Source organism: Puntigrus tetrazona, chromosome 24, assembly GCF_018831695.1.
Source record: "Puntigrus tetrazona isolate hp1 chromosome 24, ASM1883169v1, whole genome shotgun sequence".
Classification (NCBI taxonomy): Eukaryota; Metazoa; Chordata; class Actinopteri; order Cypriniformes; family Cyprinidae; genus Puntigrus; species Puntigrus tetrazona.
Genome location: NC_056722.1, coordinates 8,530,086 through 8,552,221, shown reverse-complemented (window position 1 = coordinate 8,552,221; position 22,136 = coordinate 8,530,086). Strand labels below are relative to the sequence as shown.

At 38.7% G+C, this 22,136-nt stretch overlaps 1 protein-coding gene across 1 annotated transcript in view; it reads left to right on the top strand.

Moving 5' to 3' along the window:
• Positions 1–22,114, top strand: part of adarb2 (adenosine deaminase RNA specific B2 (inactive)) — a 139,023-nt gene extending 116,909 nt beyond the window's left edge. The window contains exons 5-10 of the mRNA XM_043225790.1: positions 3,426–3,594; positions 6,229–6,380; positions 6,941–7,109; positions 12,644–12,825; positions 15,989–16,170; positions 18,320–22,114. Of these exons, the coding sequence (XP_043081725.1) occupies positions 3,426–3,594; positions 6,229–6,380; positions 6,941–7,109; positions 12,644–12,825; positions 15,989–16,170; positions 18,320–18,487 (1,022 nt within the window). The 3' untranslated portion in view covers positions 18,488–22,114. The remainder of the gene's footprint in view (positions 1–3,425; positions 3,595–6,228; positions 6,381–6,940; positions 7,110–12,643; positions 12,826–15,988; positions 16,171–18,319) is intronic.
• Positions 22,115–22,136: the final 22 nt, after the last annotated feature.

Genomic DNA, 22,136 nt, shown 5'->3' with positions numbered 1-22,136 from the left:
TAAATGAAGAAATATTATTTATAGATGCATTAAAGATAGATGCATCGCAATATTAGAATCCGCAAGGCTCTGTTAATTAAAATCTTGTGTTTTTTTTTTTTTAATCATTTCCATTTTTAGTCGGTTCTGGCCAAAATACGAGACCGTAATTCATAAACAAATCCATCCCAGTCCACACGCTCATATTTCAGCCAGAAGCATTGGTTTTTAGTTTTGTTGGATTATTGAGACGTCTTTATCAGCTCTTCGGACTCTCTCTCTCTGACGGCACCCATTCGCTGCAGAGCATCCACTGCTGAACAAGTGATGCGTTCTCCAAACGAAATTTGTAAATGTTCAGCAAGTGTTCATATTTTCGGTAAAGCAGTTGCTCTTTTCTCACACTCGCCTTTGATACTGCGCCGTTCTCTCTTCTGTTCTTTGCACAGCGGTCTACTGAAGGCAGTCATGTTCGCATCCAGGGTGTTTGCCTTTGTACCCACCTCGCTGGCACAATGTGCTTTCTCAGAGATGTTGATGATTATTGCTCTTCTAAAAGCAGCAGTGCCCACAGGCCTCACCACCCCCTCGCACCCAGAGAAGAGCCTTTACAACAATTTCATGCCGGTACAGAGAGAAATTACTACACACTCTCTTTTCTTTCTCTCTGCCATCGCCAGATTGATCTAAACTATCATTAAATGGAACAGCACGGAGAGAACCGGCTGGGAGGGTGAGGTGGTTGGGGCCTTTTAACTTGCATTTTTTTTTCTGAAGTGTTTTTTGCTTTTGGGGATTGTTGAATAAAGATGCCTGAACACAGAACCTGGGCGTGCTGGGTCCCTGCTGTGCACTGTACCAATGCATGCTGGGATGGATCAGGCGGAGGCTGGGCTGAACCAGCTGGCATTTGTCTTCAGAGGAACTTTTGGGACGTTTGAGTCTGTCTTTGATGGATGGAAAGGTAGAGTTCCTGTAATAGTGTGTGAAAGAAGTGCATAACTCACCGTGATGGTTGTGTGCTGGGCAGCTGCATTGTTTTCCTCAAGGATGAATTTTTTTTCTTAGACTACCAGGAATCTTTTTCCTTTCTGCACGTCTCGCAGCGCTGTCGTTTATTGTCAGAATCGATCTATTTAACGTGTTTTCACAGGAATGAAAATTCTGTCAGCAAGAAGATATTTTGAAGATTTTTAGTCAACAAATAAAAATGACAAAAAAAACTGTTTTTTTTACATTGTCATTTATTCCACAAATTATATCATGCAAGTAATTCCTTTGATGCGCAGCTGTCTTAAGTGTCACGTGATCCTTCAGAAATCATTCTGATTTACTGTTCAAGAAACCTTTCTGATTATTATTAATGTTGAAAACCTTTTTTTTTTTTTTTTTTTTTTTTTTTTTTTTTGTGCTGCTTCATATTTTGTGGAAGCTGATACTTTTGTTTTATTTCGTTATACTTGTAATTTTTTTAAGTGTTTTTTTTTTTGTTTATTTCACTTTTGATTTTTTTAAAATGTATCCTTGCTAAATAAAGTGATTTAATTTTCTTTTAAAAAAATAAATAAAATGATGTAAATCTAACCATGTGAAAAATATCAGATAATTTTACCTTTTTATGACAAGACAAGGTGGTTCAATTCTACAAAAAGATTTTTGATTGCATATTTATGATTTTTATATTTTGGAAAATAATAATTTAAAACTCCCATTTATTCCCTTTTAGAAATATATATGCATATGGTGTTTATATAGAGTGTGTGTATTTTCCAAAAGAAAATAAGGCATATGACCTTGGAATGCCATGAAATCGTATAAATGCTTGACAGAATATCCATTTATGAATGAAATAACCTTTTAAACGCGCAGTTTATATGAATACATGTAGTGCTCCTCAGTTAGAACGTCCAGAAAACCTCACATCAACAAGTACGAAAAAATGAGCTATTGACCGCTTCGATCTAGACTTACGGCTCGGTTAGACCCAGTCTCTCTTTTTCTGACTCACGTTTCATCTATTTCTCCTCTTCTCACGGCCTCTCTCTCTCTCTCTCTCTCGGTTCAGCAAGCAGTGAAAGGTGGAAGAATGGATTTCAAAGGCTATGCCTTTAACCCCACCTCAATATTAGTTTTTATTATTGTTATTGCCAGGCAGCCGTGCTGGTGGCGGCCGGGCCACGGCGTGCAATTCCGTCTGGGCCCCGACTGATAAAAGCTCATATGTTGCCTCCTAGCCTGCAGGTCTACATGAGGCAGCCAACACTAAATTTTTGAAGCGATGGGGAGATATATATATATTTTTCCAGCGCGCAGAGCTTTATGGTTAAGCATGCTGAGACATCCGCTCGCACGCTTGAGCTGTTCTCCGTGCAGAAATCCCAGCGAAGCCCGTGTCCTCCTGCCGGGGCCGTATCGAGGCCGAGCAGCTGTGAGACAGGTACGGTGGGCCGTGGCAGGTGGAGATGCTTTGTGCCGGGGTTGTGGGTTTCGTCTTGCTGTGGCTGATGAAAATGTCACAGAAAAGCTTTTGTGCACTGATGACCAGCAAGTTAGGAGTTACTCATCCTTGTGTAAAGAACAGCTTTTATTGCGGACTACAGCAGAATTTATAGTAGCGTCTGTCTTGGTACAACCTTCTGCACGCTGCTCATTTTTTTTAAAAAGGTCACATCCTACATATATATTTTTTTCTTGCACCAAAAGTGGTTAAAATTCAGTTCCGGTTTCTTTGTAAACGTTAAGCCGGAAACACAAGATTGTGAATCATTGGTAAATACATTAAATAAATATATAAAAATGTGAATATTATTGCAGTTTAAACTAGCAGTTTCATGGTTTTTTTATGGTTATGGTACTTTTTTGGTACGTGTTTAAAAAACAGCATTTATTGTATATTTCGTAACAACATTATAAATGTCCAGAAACTTGTGAACGTTAGTACCTGTCTTTGGGTTAAGGATTACTGTACATGGTCTAAAAACAGTATAAATGCTAGAAACGGCAAATGAATTTCACACAAATAATTACAAACAAATAGCATATTAAATTAATCATTACATTTTTAATAGAAAGGGTAACATTGCAATACTCCAAAAATCTTTGCTTCATTTTCAATACCTTTTAACCGTGTACCTTTTTAAGTCATGTGACTGCAAATGACCTTTGTTTTGATTGGCCGACACCTCTTCGCTTGACAACACTTAAGGCCCGTTCACACCAAAGGTCATAATGATTAATAAATTCCCAAAGCCTACACCACAGCTATAACTCCATAACACAAATATATAAATATAAATCGCTTTTTTATGCATACTGAACTGATGACAGATAAAAACATCGAATCTCGAATTATCATGCATCGGTGTGGACGGCAGCAGAATTATCGTTATAGTTATCTATCATTTATTAGCAGAGTTATCATGAAGCTGTGTGTCTGTGCTCTTCAGGTCTGGATCTGAGACAGGCCCAAGTGGTGGCGCTGTCGACCGGCACTAAATGCATTAACGGAGAGTACATCAGTGACCAGGGCCTGGTGGTCAACGACTGTCACGCTGAAATCACCACCAGACGAGCCCTGCTGCGCTTCCTGTACTCCCAGCTAGAGTTACACCTCAGGTAAATGACACGCATTTACATCTTATTATTTATACATGAAGCTTACATAATTATCAGCGCTAACCCAAACTCTACCGCTATGCTGAAAAGAAAACTCTTATTTTATTTATGAGTCATTTTACCTTGTGAGGACGCTCCCAGTGGGAGGGTTTGTCAAATTTAGCAAACTTCTGAAGACATGCTTTTACCCAGTGTTAGATGATAAATAAACACACACAAACACACACACACACACACACACACAATGCAGTAACATCACTGTGTAAATTCCGATGTTATGATGCAAAATAGATTGGGTTTTTCAAAGAAACGGCTTTAAAAAATGACACGAGGAATGAAAAATAACTGCATGCTAGAAAACAGCATGAAGTATAGATGCAAAAATGAAGTGATTTATTATGATATGCATTAAGTTTCCCTAAAACGTTAAAGGGATATTTCATGTACAAAGCAAGTTAAACACTTGAACGTGCTTCACATGCTCCACGGAAAACCACCACGTTGGTTGTAAAAAGTGAAATCTAATTTATGGTAATGCACTTCATTTGGACGTCAAGTAGAAATACGCAGGGTGTATTTTTGATAAAGTACTTTTTATCTGAGCTGCAAAGATGTTGTCTTCTCAAATGAAACTATTCTTTCTGGGTAGACGATGGCTTTGTCCGCATCAACCCTTGTGAAAAAGTGCGTTTAACTGTATTGAATGTGCAATTGTAGTGTACTTTAAATCTTAAACGCATATATTTAAAAATAACTATAGCTGCAGATAATATAATATTAATGAAATAAAAGGGCTGTGTAATTATACATTAAGTACTGAGTAATAACGTTAGTGCTTATTATGCATAATTCATTTGTTGTTATAATAGTAAGTGCATATAACATGTCAAAAATACATCTTAAAAATTTTAATTTATTACCAAATTTTGTATAGCTGTACTTTGTAATAATGTCGTTACAACTTTTTACGTTAAAGTACATTTTTTTTACATGCACAATTTTACCAAAGTATTATATTTTAGTTTACTATAAATTCTTAGTACATGCAGTAGATGTAGGTAAGAAATAAAATATAAAGACATATATACATAAAGTATTATTTCTGTAATAAGTACTTTTTTAAAAGTATGCAGTAGTGCAAAGGAAGCAAAAAATGTGATTTACTGAGTTTCATAAAACTACTTAAATACTTACAATGTTTAAGCCTCGTTGATAAATGCAAATCGTGTGCTTTGCGTATTGGTTACCGTTTCAGAGCAAAAACAGAAAACCGTAAGATTTAAAACACGGTGTTGCAATTAGTAGAACCAAATCCCGATTGTGAAATGTGTGATATTAAGTCATATTGCAACAAATAAAGTGCGTCTCTTTAGGTGAGAAAATATGGCAGTACAAAGCACGTGAAATCACAATAATAAGTTTTCTATTTTCTTTTGGTATGCAATAGATGAGGTATCATGTCTGCCCAAAACAGCGATCGTAGCCCTCGGACCGAGGTCCTATGCCTTCCACGAATGATATAAATGCATTTAGATCATTATCAGATGTGAAGAGATTTTGTGAAAGCATAACAAAAACTGCTTTCGAACCAAATCGCCGCTTAGCTTCCGTAGCACGTGTGTTACCGTAAACCAGATATTGGTTACATTTTCACTCCAAGCCGAAATAATTTTCTGCGCTAATCAACAGCATGTCACGGAGGCTGTCAAGAGAGCTTAACACGTATCACACTCCCTTGGAGCTTTAAGCAAACAACACGTTTTCTCCGAGAAGCGCATTTCGCGCACAACAGAGGACTTGGAAGTACCTTGCAAAGTGTTAATTCTCCGTTCTTCGAGAACACACATTATCATTTGAGTCTGGTCTGGTGTTGGAGGTATCATTGTGCGCCGGCAAAGACTCTAAATGTCTTTCTCGATGTAGCAGATTGCTGCATAGAAAAGCCTCCCGTAATGTCATATTTGCATACGCGTCTTCCCAGAGTGCGTTATCTGCCGTTAAATGGGCCCGTTTGGCTGAGTCTGGAGCCTAGTTTGAAAGATAAGTCGTTACGTTCGGCAAATAAAACACCGCCGCGGCCATCGGCACCTTCCTCGGTAGACAGACCCGGAGCGGCGTGACTCCACCCTCGACATCGCAGGTCATTTGCCTAATTAGCGCAGCTTAGCTGCCAATTAGCGACGATGATGTTTGCGTATGTAATGCGCTCCCCGCGCACAGTTCACCTCGCGCGCTGTTCCTTTGTAAGATGTCACAGTGAGGCGTTAATGCTAATTATGATGATATGTGTAAAAGCGGGGAGGCCCTGCGGAAAACGGCGCGTCCTCCCTACAGCTGACTAGCTACAGATCATCCGGGTTAAAGAATCACAGCTCGCCGTCGCCTCGGCCATTTGTATTCGCCTTGTTCTGACAGAGTAATGATCTGAGATTGCGTAGCGGAGAAAGAAAAGGGGGGGAACGTGACAGTGACGGAACTAGCCTTGGTCGCGGCAAGGCCAATATTTGTCTCCTTTGTGTCTTCGGCCCATTATTAGCCGGGAACGCGAGAGCCGGGCGCTCTCAGATGCGGCTGTTTCTCATGTCTGCCTTTTCTGTTCTCTCTCGCCGCCTGCGGTCTGTGATCGCTCTGAAGCAAAAGGAAAGAGGACTGGGAGCAATCGATCTTCGTGCGGCACAAAGATTCCTGTTTGAGACTCCGAGAGAACGTCCTCTTCCACATGTACATCAGTACGTCGCCCTGCGGGGACGGCCGTGTCAACTCGCCGTATGAAATTACCTCCGATTGTAAGATTCTTCTCATCTCTCCTGCTCGCTTTCATATCATGTAGCTGACTTTTTAAAGCGCCCAGACGCTACAGTACCACATGTGTTAAGTTCTTTGGGGCTTTAAAACTTAATTCCGTTTTTAAGGAAAATTCAGTAACGCTTTATTTTACGGTTACACCTGTTAGTTGGTTTTTAGCATATTACTAGAATATTAGCAATTTATCAGTGCCAGTTAAGCTCATATTAATGCCGTATTCCACATCCCTAATCCTATCCGAACTTGAAACCTCAACTTAACTTTTTTTTTAAATAATTAAGATTAAACAATACTTAAACACCATTGGTTAATCTTAGTTTATATATATATATATATATATATATATATATATTTTTTTTTTTTTTTTTATAATTTTTTTTTTTTTTTTCATGGATTGAACCACAAAATATTTTACAGTATGAATTATTTTACGAAAACAGTCAAATTCAGAGTTTTTTTTTAAAGAGACTATTAAGAGTTAATTTTTATTTTAAACGTGTTCTGGAATAAAGGATGCCGACGCCTTTTGAATTCTTCGCAGTGCACAGCAACAGACACCTGGTGAAGAAGTTTCACAGCCATCTACGGACAAAGATCGAATCCGGGGAGGGTACGCTGCCCGTGAAGTCCACGGGGCCCGTGCAGACGTGGGACGGAGTCCTTCAAGGAGAACGTCTCATCACCATGTCATGCACAGACAAGATTTCCAGGTCAGGTTCATAATTCACTCTTTAAACTTCTATACAAATAAAACGCAGCTCTCGGCTTTTCTGGACGTTCCCGCCATAAGAGGACAGTAAATGAACCGAGATCCCATGTCTGAACTAAAGCATTTTTTAATTAAAGTCCACTTTTTGACCTTGTAGCAAACATTTCAATGCAGATTTCACTTAAAATTAAAACGTTTATATTTTTATTTATTTTATTATGATTTGCATTATTATACCTTTTTTTTCCCGACCATCCCTAAAGCATGATTTTTGTGATGTGCTGGACAGTGTATTGATTTAAGGGTTACCTTTATTAGAGGATTAGTTTTTATGAGGAAGAAATAGCTGCGTTTAAATAGGCCCGGCTTTTATACGCCATTATCACGGCTGAGGGAAAGGTTGGCGTGATATTTGCCTTGAGGAAGAGAGTTAGCCAAACCGATGCTGTTTAGGGCTGGAATGATCATTTTTATTGTCTTATGATGATGCCTGTGCTTTGATTTGATAATCCTTCAATAATTAGCTTCTTTATGGGACACGTCACACTGTTAATCAGGGTCCTCAAGGGGGTTTTAGACTGCAGATATGTTTTTAATATATATATATATATATATATATATATATATATATATATATATATATATATATATATATATATCTGCAGTGTTAGTCTTATCTGGTTAGTGTACCAGGTGATGCTAGCAGATGGATTTGCCAAAGCATTTCTCCTAGAGAATGCGACTACTCCAGTTTTAGATATTGTGTTGCTTTCACACTTCTGTGTCGTTGACACTCAGTCCACACCTTCTATAAATGTGTGAATCACACTGCCCAGAGACACACACACACACACACACACACACACACACACAGCTGTGTTTGAGCTGGCTGCCATATGCTTGATTTAATTACCACCATCAGTTGACTTCTGTTTGTTTATGTGAGCTTGACAACCTGAGAAGTGGGATCGTGAATGTTTCTGATTACTTGCTGTTGCAAACATTCAAACGGAAGCCGAGGCTACGATCAGCTAACGGTACGGGTTTAGGGTTAATACGGTGTTAATATTCCAAAAACGTCCTTTTGGACTAGAATGATTCAAAATAGGAAATAGTTTTTCATAAAGTTGGTTTTAGATCCTTTTTTGAGTTATTGCATTATTTGAATGATAATAGCACTGTCCACATAACTCGGAAAATGACTAAATAAATGTGCAAGTCGCAGTTATTATTAGGTTATCGTAGCTCCGATACTGATTTTAAAAAGCAATGTGACAAATACAGGCTGCCCGGCATCAGTTGGTTAAAATATAAATCATGCATGGGTTTTCGAGAATTTTTCAAGAATTAAATTTTATGCTGATTTAAGACGACACTTTCTGTAAATTATATGCCATTCGATGTTTTGCAACAAAACAAAAAAAGCTCGTTTTAGAACAATAAACATAATTGGAAAGATTTGCATAACTGCTTTAATCATTCATAAATGTTTGCATTTTACGTTAACTAAAGTTACCATGTTTGGAAAACTGCGCACATCGCAAATAATCTTTTCCTGCTAAATAAAATTTCTATTGTTTCCTATAGACCTGCGCACATTTTCATGAGATTCAAAGCAGTACGCACGCTTCTCGGTGCACAGTAACGGTATCTAAGGGGAGGGGCTTAGCAGATGCTCGTTTTAAAACCCGAAGAGACTTTATTTCTAGCAAGCTGTTCTTCATGTGCCTTCCCTACCAATAGGGAGCATTTCACACAATTGCAGCAGACACGACTCTCAAATGTATACCGGTTGACAAAATTTCTAGCTTCGTGTGATGTGTGTATGTTGGACTGGGCACAGGGACACGGCCACGTTAAGGTGAAGCTCTCTCCCCTGGGCCATTAATTTGACCAATCAGATCGCATCAGCCAGGACCACAAGGGTCTGATTCTATCTGGCCAGGTCATGGAGCGGGGTTAAAGTAATTACTTTTAAAAAAACACACAGAATAAGACAAAATAGAGCATCCAGATCTTTTATTTTTTTTTCTGAGTGCCACTCCTTTTCCATTTTATATCCCGTTGAGTTATCCCGCTCTTTTGTTGAGCCCACAACTCAGAGGGGCCGTTGATCAAGGTCACCATCAAGATCAGGCTGGAAAAGAGGTTTAAAGTCCTTATAGTCTCTTATAGACCAACTCCATTCATCTCCACGGCCCTCATCCAGCTCACCCTCTTTTTCATCCTTAGTCGCACTCATTTTTTTCATCCCTTCATCATCTTCCCTGACCTCACATCATTATCCTCCATCTCACCCTCCCGCGCTCCTCCACTGCCTCCGTTTGGTCACGGGAAAGCTATTCTGTGATAATGAAACCTACTGCAAAAAACCTTATTCTATATTTTGTTTCCAGTAAATATAGATGGCATAAGATGTGTGTGTGTGCACATTTATTATTGTTGTAATAACAGAAGTTATTAATGCATTCATTTTTAATATTTGTTATTGTATTTCTACTTTATCGTCAGTTAATAAAATGCAGCGGTTTATTGTTCATGTTAGCTCGGGTCCATTAAATAATGTTAACACACACACATGCTGAAATGTAAATTTTTGTAAGTTAAAGAGTAGGTAAAACTTAATTACAGTTACACCTATTGTTAAACTTTATTAGCACGCATATTACTAGAATATAAGCCATTTATTAGAGTTAATTAAACGCATATTAATGCATTATTCTACACAATCTTACTCTACGTCCCTAATTCTACCCAATACCTAAACAACCGATTATTCAGTAACACTTTACTTAAAACTATTATCAAATATAATAGTCATGTTTTTTTGTACAGGTGTAACAGTAAATAGATTAGTATTAATTTATTCTCATAATTATTCATAAGCTCATACAATGCATTACAAGGTGCATTACAATGCATAATAAATGCATTAAAACATAAGTATTAACGTTATTGTTAGTTCATGTTAACTAATGTAGTAAATGGCTGCTAACAAATGGAACTTTATTGTAAGCATTTCCACAAAAAAATGATAAAAACGCTTTATTTTGAGAACTAATTATCAGTATTAACTATGACATTTGCCTTAATAAAATCCTATAGTTTGCTGCTTTTTAGTAGTTTAAAGTAGTTTTTAATTTAGGTATTGGGTAGCAGTAAAGGATCTTATCGTTATTAACTGTACAAAAAATAAGTTATTGTTTACGTGTGTGTGTGTGTGTGTGTGTGTGTATATTTATGTATATAGAAATACACACATGAATTTGTATGTTTCGAAAAATGTTTATAGATGAAATTTACATATAGTATAAATATATACATTGAAAGTAGTAAATATACAAAGTACACAAACACACATTAAGTAATCAATAATCTTTATTTTGGATGCAATTAATGGTGATTAATCATTTGACAGCACTAATGATATTTTATATTCCTTAGAACTTAAAAACTACCTTACTACTAATAAATTTGATATATATCTATCTAAAGGGTGTGTGTGCATGTATTTATATATGTGTGTGCATATAGAATTCATATATATGTGTGTGTGTGTGTGTGTGTGTGTGTGTGTATATGCATGTATATGTATGTATATATGTATATAAAATATATATATATATATATATATATATAAGTTGATGCACCTGATTGATTTCAGAGCCAGGACTCGATACAGAAATCTTGTTCTTCTGCAGAGTTCTGAAAGGTGTTGTTATTGTTCAGAGGCAGTAAGGTATGTCGAGCTGATTGAGTGGAGTGGATGTTTAATTAAGTTGATGAGTGCTTTAATTGAAGGCATAAATGGCAAGCCTGTGAATATGATCCGTCATATTCCATTTGAGTTTTATGTAGATGAACACATTACTTTAATGGCCTGCCGTTTTACAGCACTGGAGGGGGTGCTGGGAGAGAGCGGGACGGGGGGCGAGGGAGGTTAGGAGGAGGCTCTCACCGTTACGTTTCTACAGCAGCCAGATGGCTTTTCTTGCAAGAGAATTAAAAGATGTTTCTAATTCACAGCGTTGCCTCCTGGGTAAATTAATATTGCAAGGCCGAACCGTTTCTGTTTTTGGTAGAATACGAGACCGAACGAGAAAATTAAAAAAAATCATTTTGTCTGGATAAGCAGGAGATCCCACAAGCAGATTGTTGCTCAGGTAAACGGATCCATATTTGAGATGCTGTGCGGCAGCTCTTGAAGAGCGGCCCGTGTTAATTGACTGCTTGGGAAGGCAAAAACTATAATGGCTTATTAGTCATGAACAGGGACGAACAGAGAGAGAAAGAGAGAGAGGAGCCTGCAATCATTACTGGCATGATAAAGAGGCATTAATTAAGCAAAAGAACAATGATGTAAAAATTAGCTGCTTAATATTTGTAAATGATTGCGCTTTTCATAAATACATTAGCTTACAGTCTGAGGTTAAAAGCAAGATGTTTATTCTGTCTGGTGAGATTCTGCATTCTGAATTTAACCTGTGATCAATGCAATGATATCTATCTACCTATCTGTCCATCCATCCATCCATCTATCCTTAATGCGGTCCATTTTAAAACCAGGCTTAGTCTGTTGCATATTGGACATGAAACGGGTACAAACTGGTTGAAATCACACTGTACAAACTGATTTAACATAATTTCCACATTGGTTGGGTTAATCCAACAAGCCATTTTAAAGAATAGTCACTAGCAATCCCAAAAGTATTTAAGGAAATGTGGTTTGCGGCTGTCGATCACAAGGAGTCCTCCTGGAGTCATTCATTGCAAATGTGTGCGGGCAAAAATGAGCAATTTTCACATGAATCTTGCATAAGCATGAAAGGTTTCCCATCACTGCTTTTGCAGCAGAGCAGTGTTGTACACGCCGATTCTTGGCGCTGACCAGCGGAATGCCGTTTGGTTTGAAAGTGACCTCTGTGTGAGGTCAACAGTGTGGGGCGAGCTACTTGGAAAATTCAGTGAGCTAAGCTAACATTAAGCTTCACTGTAGCAGGTTGAGCTACAGTAACATGGCAAAAGTAGTTTACTACATCTAAGCTATTTTTTAAATAATTAATGCTTTCTCAGTGATCAATAAAGCTGTCAGTCAAGCAGATAGACATGCATAATATTTCAGGTTTATTCAACAACTATTCCAAACTAACGCTACTGAAAAGCTATTTGATTCAGAAAAGCATGACACGACCACCAGAGATGTAGTTAAACTACTACACTGCGACTTTTTTTTAAATTTCCCTGAGCTTGCTCTGCACTGATTGGTCAGATGGCCCAGCCTGCTGTGTACGGTGCATGTCAGAAAGGATACCATTATTATCATAGTTCTGTATTTTTTCTCGATAGAAAATATAAACATGACGTGATGTGACGTCTAGGCATCATGGAAGTGGGATTGACGACTCGTTTAGGCAAAGTTGATTCTTTCTTTTGGGAGAAAAATGTATCATGCACTTGTGGAACAATTCCATGCATATACAGCTTATATACTGCGATGAGACTACACCTGTCTTAACCCCTCTGCACTCTCTACAGGTGGAATGTGCTCGGCCTACAGGGGGCGCTACTTAGCCATTTTGTGGAGCCGGTGTATCTGTATAGCCTGACGGTGGGCAGCTTGAGACACACGGGTCACTTCTCCAGGATGATGAACCACAGGTTGGAGAGAGTCGGTCCTCTGCCTACCTGCTACAACCGTAACCAGCCTCTACTGAGCGGTATGTACTTTAAATCTAAATATCTTCTAAAAATTAGCCAGACTAAACAACAGAGTTGACAGTCGTTCTCGTTTTGGTCCCTTCTGACCTATATATCTCTCTATACAAGTGGGATTCTAAACATCATCAATCGGCATGAGAGGCTAAAGATGGTGTGAGAGTAATAAAGGCCAAGAGCTGTGCTTGTAAACCTCACTTCCTTGGCCTCAAGATGCTCACACCATGCCAGTTGACCATCACCATCCCACTCTGAGCTGTCCAAGTAGGATCAGTTACACCAGCAAAGTCAAGGTTGTAGGTTTGATTCCTGGGGAACAGGCATATTAATAAAATGCATTGCTTGAATGCACAGTTGAACCTAATACCTTGCCAATGCTCTAGCAGACGTGACCTTATGCGCATAGAGGACACTCTGTCTCGCTCCATCACTTTGTTAAACTGCTCTCCTGAGCCTCAGTATGGCAGACGGACTGCTCTATTGGATCTACCCATCCTCCAAATCAATCTCATCAAACACCTTATCACTGCCATTGAAGAGGAGAGCGATCCATTCACTTTTCCTCTCACGCCCAGTGGGTCACACGTCTCTGGCATGGCCCCTTTGACCACCATTGATGAGCTTCCCTTCCTTTGTCTGGATTCTCTTGTTGGGGAAAATGGGTTGGTTATTTTAGGCATCGCCATCATAAAGGGCGCAGAGTTCCCAAGAAGCGGCCGAGATCTCTTATCGTAAGGGAAACAAAATAACCCCTTCAGTCTGGGAGCTGAAATGAGGCTGTCCAGTGTTCATACCTGGGCTTTAGCACAGCAGACCTATTATCTTAAAAACAACATTACATTTAACGTTTTAGCAGTATTCTTGTGTAAAACACTCTGCATGATGTATAGACAACATCATTAGTGACAGTAAATGAAGACAGCTTGAGGGAAAATCAAAATGACTGGTATTTCCTTCAAAGTTTTCCTGCGACTCCTCATTATTTGTATATTATCGACTCATTATTTAGTTTCACTCATGCACCGGGGAGGTCATTAAATTGTGTTTTACTAAATGCAGGTTGCATTTTATAATGCAAATGTTGGATTAAAGCTCCCAACAATGGCATGTTTACAAAATGAGGTATATTTAATAAATGCGTGTATACAGCGGTGCTCAAAGATTGAGAAATATAATTCAAATTGTATACACAACTCTGGACATATTTGTTTTCAGGAATAAGAAAAACTTTATTCTACATGACGGAGGTTGCAATCTGTTGGCCCAAACAGATTGAATACAAGTGGAAATGTCTGGTGCAAGCGATGAAATGGGCAGCTTTGACAAATTCAGATTAGAGAGAGTAAAGGAACAAAATGCAAGACAAACTTTTAATCAGCTTAACCAAGTTAACTTACTTGAGCAGTATTACTTTGTCTAACATGTAAAACGCTAGCAAGTCTGCTTCACCAGGTCAGTTGTACTGATTCACCTGCTTCTTCAGCACTAAACAATAAATAACACGAAAACAAATTCGGATAATAAACTAAAAATCTGGTCAAACGGTCCAGATTGCAAACTCAAAGTCCTGCAATAGTGGTTAAGGCTGTAAACTTTGTAACGCGAAAGTCCTGCATGACTCTCTCTAACCTTCTCTTTCTTAAAAATGGCACCGCAAACGACTTCACTGAGGATGTCCTTTCATACAGGTCACATACTTTAGCACATCCCTTTTAGAAGATACGAAGTGGCACTTAAGAGTAGCCTTATGTCAAACACAGTGATCACATTTAGCAGCATCTTGTGTAAAATACTCTGGATGATGGATAGACGACAACATTGTGACTGACAGTAAATGATGAAGCCTGCTTGAGGTAAAATACAAATTAAATGCTCTATTACAGACATACAGGGATAAACCGAATGCGGAGTATTACTGACACTGTGAATAAGTGAGCAAGGGCTTTAGAAAGCAGCTGCGTTACGGCATAAAGGGATATGCACATTATTGTAGCAGACAATTTATTCCACCTGTTTAGATGCCATGAATAGAGAATCTGAGATTTGCAGGAGGATTAAAGGAATAGTTCAACCTGTCATTTACCAAATGTGTATAAAACAAAACCAGATGTATTACACAATGTCCAGGTTGATTTTTATCAGGATATGAGCTCCAGTAACTAGCACTCTTTCAATGTTTCTTTTACGTTCCACGGCAAAAAGTTTGTCACACACATTTTTCATTTTTGTCTCCCTTTAAAGAAACACTTCACTTTTTTCTTCAACTTCAGTTAAAAAGTTTTTTACCATTTTTGAATCCATTCAGCCAATCTCCTGGTCTGGCGATAGCACTTTTAGCAAAGCTTAGGTTTTTGCAGCAAAGTTCCTTGACTGTTACGCTGGAACGAGAGTATAGTTCTTAGTCATATCAGCCTAGAAAAACCAAAACTTTTCATTTTCCTTAGTAGACGATGTAACTACAGAAGAGTCACATTTTTAAATTGGAAAAATATCAAATCTCTTTGGTCATTTTTAAACGAGATGCTTCTGGTCTAATCAGATTCAATGTTCTGTGCTAAGCCATGCTAAAAGTGCTATCGCCAGACCCAGAGATCGGCTGAATGGATTTAAAAACAGTAAAACTCAGCTTTTTAACTCTGGGGGAGTTGGAGAATGAGCCTATTTCCAAAAAAAGGGGAGTGTTCCTTCAAGGCTGCTTAAATGTGAGTGCTCTGCTAGCAAGTTTTATTAAACATAAACACAATGCTTCATATTTTATTTTGTAAATACTTATTTAGTCTTTGCAGTAAAGATTAGCACAGCTGTCTTCCATTTCTCTCCAATGTCAACACTCTAGAGTTTAGCAAACGTGCTACGCCATTGTTTCTCATATATAGCATTCACAAGTCAGCAGTACAGTACATGGGCATGCAATGATACTCTCCACTTTAAGACAGAAAGAATGCCATGCTAATTGGTGTAGTGATGCGGCAATGATTGAGGAGCCCGAGAGATCCTTTGTGCCTGGAACCAGTGTTTACCTCAAAGATAGCACAGACGAGACACAGACATGCTCGCCTGCTAATGATACACTTCAGCAATCACATGCTAAATAGAACCTCCCTTGAGTGCTCTTTCTTACCCGTCTTGCTTTCTTTCGCTCCCCCTCTTTTCTCCTATACACAGGCCTGAGCAACAGCGACTGCAGGCAGCAGGGGAAGTCTGTGTGTTACAGCGTCAATTGGACGGCAGGTGACACCCAACTGGAGGTGCTTAACGCGTCTACTGGGAAGAGAAGAGACTCGGGGGCTCCGTCGAGAATTTGCAAGCATGCACTTTTTGCACGTTGGATCAGACTCTATCGCAAGGTGAGCTCACTTTGGCATGCAGCGTCAGAAATCAAATACTGTAGAGTAGGTGAAAAACATTCCTAATATTTTAAAAACAAACATGGATGAACTATTACTTACTGAGATTCCGGAATGGGCATCTGATGGACACTTTAAATGATTTATGAAAGGCAGTGAAGCTCACATTGGTACTGTAATTACCATGACCTTAACGTGGTGGCTCTGAATTTCATTCAATTTTTCATTCAATGGTCACAAAGTAAGTTCAAATTCAAATGTAGTACCTATTCAGTATACAATATACCATTTTGTACGCACTGATAAAACCATTCAATCTTACATTACACAAACTATATTCAATGTGTGAAAACAATTAATTACAAAATAAAGTAGGCATTTCATTCTTAGTGTTGCCAGCAGGGGCACTAAAGCTAGTATTAGTGCAAGCTGAATAAAAAAAAACAACATTTATTTCCAAAGGAGCTTTTGCACCACATAGTTCTAGGAACTAGCCAGTGCATTTCACCAAAAGCAAATTTAACTATAGTCGTTAGTTCCATTGAACTCTGTGTAACTACTGAACTTGCGACTATAGATGCTTTTGGGAAACTAAAGAGAGAACCTAAAGAACCAATTTCCCCCTCAGGCTGTTTTTCTGGTCGCATTGGCAGCAGAAACTCGACAGTTTTATTTGTGGCATTTTCAAACGTCAATGGCATGAACCGAGGTTTTTGTTGTATGTCGTGGGTTTTGTGGCAACAGAGATGGAGTGCAAACTGTAAATTTTTACTTGCATATCAAAACTGAATAAAAGGCTCTGCAGACAATTGATTGCTAAATGCCGTTATAACTGTTTTCCATGTTTGTGGAGTAAATATTTTTTCATGGCTTTAAAAAAAAAAAAGCCAGGTAAGGTGGGGTTTTTTTAGGCCAGTCAGAGTACAGTTCATATATAACAGTTTTAGACCTACTTTGAATTAGGAACTAATTTAGTTCCTAGAAATAAAACCATTCCTAGTTCCTATAATTATCATTCCGCCAATAGTTCTTAAAACAGTTAGAAGGTTCCCCCGGCGTGAATGCTCCTTAAGATAGTAACCGAAAGGCACTAACCAAATTATGCAACAGTCAAACGTTCATCACAAGCAATGTGCCATCTTAAAAAGTATGCAGTGTGATCATCTTTTGATGCATAATGGAGATCTCCTATTGTGAAGTATGAACCGTTTTCCCAAACAAAGGGTAAAATCTAGGATGGGACTTTGACCATTGGAAGTTGGCAGGGGTTATTGTCCTGTCCTCACCCCAGTGCACACATCATCATTCATTGTGAGGGGGAAGTTAAGTTAATCGTCATTCATTTATTCATGTCACACTTGATACACGATGATGAGTCTGAAGTCACTTTTGTTATACTGCCTGGTCACCATAGTAGTCTGTCACCATGACGACCAGGGATGTTATAACATGGGAAAAATGTTTAGCTGCAGCCCTGCTGGTCAACGCATCTTTGGAGTTCCTTTACTGCAAGCAGTTTGAGGTTAAGGATCTTGATCAAGGTCACAGGCAAGACCTTGGACCTAGTAGGCAAAACCTAGGACCAAGTAGGCATTTTCTCAGGTCAATATAAAGAACTAGTTGAGGATGAATAATTCTGTTTTTATTAACCACAACAGACAGCACCCGTTTGTTATGAGATGAGGAAAAAAGTGTAGGGCAGAATTAGGCCCTCATCATGTAAATGTATGGGAGAGATGCCGGCTGCTGTACCAAATGCTGGCAGTTAAAGTCTAATGACTGTGGAAATGGTAATCATCTTGAAAAGCACTTGAGCGGCCTCCCATGGCAAACGCTCAGCGCTCGCAGTCAGGGACGCAAGAACACACACGCTAATCTCCAAAGAAACTTTTCTTTTCCCGAGCCCTTCCGATCAACGCTCCCTCTTTTTGCTCACACAGTTTTTTCGTGTGTGTGAGTGTGCGACAAAGAAACGCACAAAAGCACGGAGAATGTTCAATTGCTTGTGAAATTTAAATGGAGAGATTACACAGCTGCTCAAACGCCACGTTTGTGCCGGCTCATTCGTTTTGTTTTGCACTCTCACCATCTCTTCTGTCTGTCCCATCCCTTTCTCCTTCATTTTTCTTTTTGTTTCCTCTCCTTATAGCTGGTGGTCCGTGGGGCGAGTGGTACGCCGCTGTACTGTGAAGCGAAGCAGGCGGCCGGCACCTACCAGACTGTGAAGCTGCAGTGGTTGAAGGGTCTACAGGAAGCAGGATTAGGGACCTGGGTCAGAAAACCTCCTGAGCAGGAAAACTTCACTCTGACTGTATGAGTGCGGAAGTCACCAAAACCACCTTCACCTTGCAACCAGTCACCACAGAAGCCCTTTCTCACCCTACAACATCCCACTGCCAAAAAATCTCCACTGGGAGATGACTAGAGTCATGACTAGTTGGTAAACCTTGTTCTGTCAAACTCTTGCAAAATGTTGCTACCAAGGTAAGGATGATGCACGGAAGAATTTTGTACCTTGCCTTTCATGGCTTCTGTAGGGAAGGGTGCGATTTAGTGTTTTTTTTCCAGACTAGTAAAGCACAAACCGCTGCCGATTCTATTGATTTCATTGGTTTTGTCAGTCACAATGCTGAATACTAACCCGTAACCCGAACCTGAGTAACTTAGCATTGGAAGCACATCCCCAATTGATATCATTACGATTTGTTGCAATTAAATCTCTTCCAAAAGTCTGGACTTTGTAATAGGGATGATCAATGACACAGACTGAGGGGAGAGATTTGCCCTTAACTGATAAAGGAAAAAAAATCATGTTTACAGTTAGTGTTCCAACATTTTGAAAGATCCTATACCCCAACGTTTGATTAAAACTTAGAACAGTGTACCACCTTGTTCTAGCTAGTTCAAAATTCCAACCACTGAGTGCTATGCTAAGCTAAAGTAAATTCAAGTAAAATACAGTAAATTCAACAAACTGATTTTCTAGCATTTGTAATAAGGCTCAGAACTGAATACTCTAAAGAGAATAGGATCTTACGTGAAAGCAATAGATTGCACTGCTATATTTGTCAACCGTTATGTTTAATATAGAATCGTCCCATATTTAAGGCATCGAAGAAGCAAGAATACATTGTATAAAAGTTATCAACTGATAATTCAATCTTCGCACAAATCACTGTTTAAATTGCAATTAGTACAAGATCGTGCAGAACTTGCGTCTGGTCACTTCCGCTTCACAACTAACATTTTAATTCAAGTTTATTTCTATACTGCTTCTCACAGTACATATTGGTGCAGTTTTACAGAAAATATTTCTACATTATATTCGGGAATAGGTCGAATATAATGTAGAAACTTTTACCGCAATGATTGTTTTACAATTAAATTAACAATTTTGTTTCATCATTCACGTTTTGATTTTGGCAAACGCAAACAATGCAATTATTTCTTATAAGCACAACATCCAGCTAAGCAAGAGAACATGCAGTCTACCTGACAGAAAATTGATTTCTATGTCAATATTGTTAAATAGAGCAAAACATTTTTATCATTTAAAATGTTAGCGCGGCTCAACTTCAAGCACAAATTCAAGCACCAAAAACATCCTGCACTTTTTAAATTCTCTTTAATTGAAAAGTATTAATTTTCATTGATTCAGGCTACATGGTTGCAATAACATTTTAGTTCAAAAATTTAGTGCCATTGTTTAATAGATATTTTGCAGATGTTCAATTCAAGTTTTGTATGCAAGTAATTTCACAGTAAATAGTACACATTTCGACAGAACATTCTTGCAACGAGCTCCAGAAGCCTCTGGACTACCTTCGTGCTAAAGGTATTGCAGAGGCTTCTGGAGCTCGTTGCATAAATCAAAATTGCCTTGTCCTCTTTTGTAACAATCCCAAGATTTCTCTGCCCTACACCGTAAGTTACAGTGGCCACATTCAGAATCGATCATGCATTACTGTCCATCGAGCAGTCTATTATTACACGCCAATTATCGCAAAATAATTTGGATTTGTCCATCAGTATATAAAAACCAAAAACATGGAAGGTTAGGGGGTGCTTTGCTCTGGGAAACAATGAAAGTAGCTTTCACAAGACTTTTGGCAGAACAAGGGTTACCAGCTACGGAATCGACACCAAGGGGAAATGTGAGAAACGGGGACAATTTTCTCACAACACAGCACATGGAAAGATGGTCACCTCTCTTTCTCTCTCCACTGATGGCTCTCCTGTAGCCGTCATTCAAACGTGTGTATGTGTGTTAACCTTCGCCAAAGTGAAAGGCAGCCGCCGTCTTGTCATTATCTGCCCGTTTCCGGATGGCCTGCCCCTGAAGAGCTCCGACACGCTGTCCAATTAGAGGTCCTGTCAGAGTGATGCGTCCCTCATTTTCCTCTCTCTCCTTTGCCTTTGGTTCATTGGTACAACTTCAAAATGGGGGAAGAAGGAACGAGAAAACAGTAGGGGTTGACATTGCAAAGACAGGTTAATTCAGCTCCATTTTGGGTGTGCAGGTTAGAGGTAATGGTGACAAGCTAAATGTAAATGGTGCCATTACGACACCCCAGTCTCATGCTGTTTTTTGAGCAGGGACAGCTTGCTGCTTTAATACCTCAATCCCGCTCACCGGTGACGTGTCATTTCTCCGCTGGATTCTCTTTGTGTGTCAGCGCTGTATCTTTACACACGGTGTTCTGGGCAGAGACCTGCGTGAAAAGAAAGGGAAACGCCGGCGGTTTGATGTAGGCACAAAAGCCGGAAAGAAAATGGTAGAGATCGGTGATTATGGAGTAATTTGTACTTAATGGATTCATTTACAAACCAAGCACATTACAAATTGCTTCGTAAAGCCTGACCCGATCCTTTAAACGCATGCCACTTTAACCGAAGTTTAACCAATGATTCTCCAGCATCCGTTTATTTAATTTACATACATCCCAATCATGTCTTTTTGATTTAGATGCTTTTCTGTGGTTTAGTACGCGTGCTTAAATCTTGAATTATTTCATCAAGTTATCACTATTTGTCTGTGAAGATGTTTATTGTTGTATACAATCATATTACTCCATGATTATTATATTATAATTGACTCAAACATTTTAATGGTCGATTCTTTTCTTGGCATAGATTATCGCATCACTCGTTACTGCTTTGAGTACATTATCACAGCACGTTTTTTCATAAGCTTTCAGTATGTATTTTCAAATGCCACTTTGTCAACCTTTGCTGAGATGTCACGTATCCACCCCTTTACAAACAGCTCAAGATGTTACAGGGACACCTAGTGGTGGCAAATATATTTGAGGTTTTCTCTGACCCCTGTTTAACGGCGTTAACATCATTTATTGTTTGTGTTTTTTCCTTTTATAATGACTCCATTCCAGCTTAAACGTGATCAGTTTGTCTACTAATAGAAATATGAAGTTGGTGAAACTGACAGATCGAAATATGTATTACCCAGCATTACCTACCTTTTGACTTCTTTCCATCATCTGGGTTCATTTTATTCCCCAAAGGTTCAACTTCACAATATTCCATAGTTATTTCCACCACACAGGAAAACCCAGTTTGAAATGGATATGATCGGAAAGACTGTTAATGCACGTATGTCTTATGTATTTTTGTTTCACTTATCTTTTTTTGGTCACCATTTGTTTTGTCATTACGACAGAAACATGAAAAGCCCCAGACCATACTACATTTCAAGTAATTCAGTCGTATGGCATGATTGAATGGCAATATTGTACTAATGACTGTACATTTTGTAAAAATTTGTAAAAAAAAAAAAAAAAAAAAAAGAAAAAATTAAAAGAATACCTTAAAGATATCTCTCAATAAAGTGTACATTTTAACCCAGAAGCATATGCTGCTAAGGTGTGTACATTGCACTTTGAGTTAAAAGTGAATGTTTATGTGAATAAAAACAAATGTTGTGTTAGTTTTTGACTTGATTCTGTTTG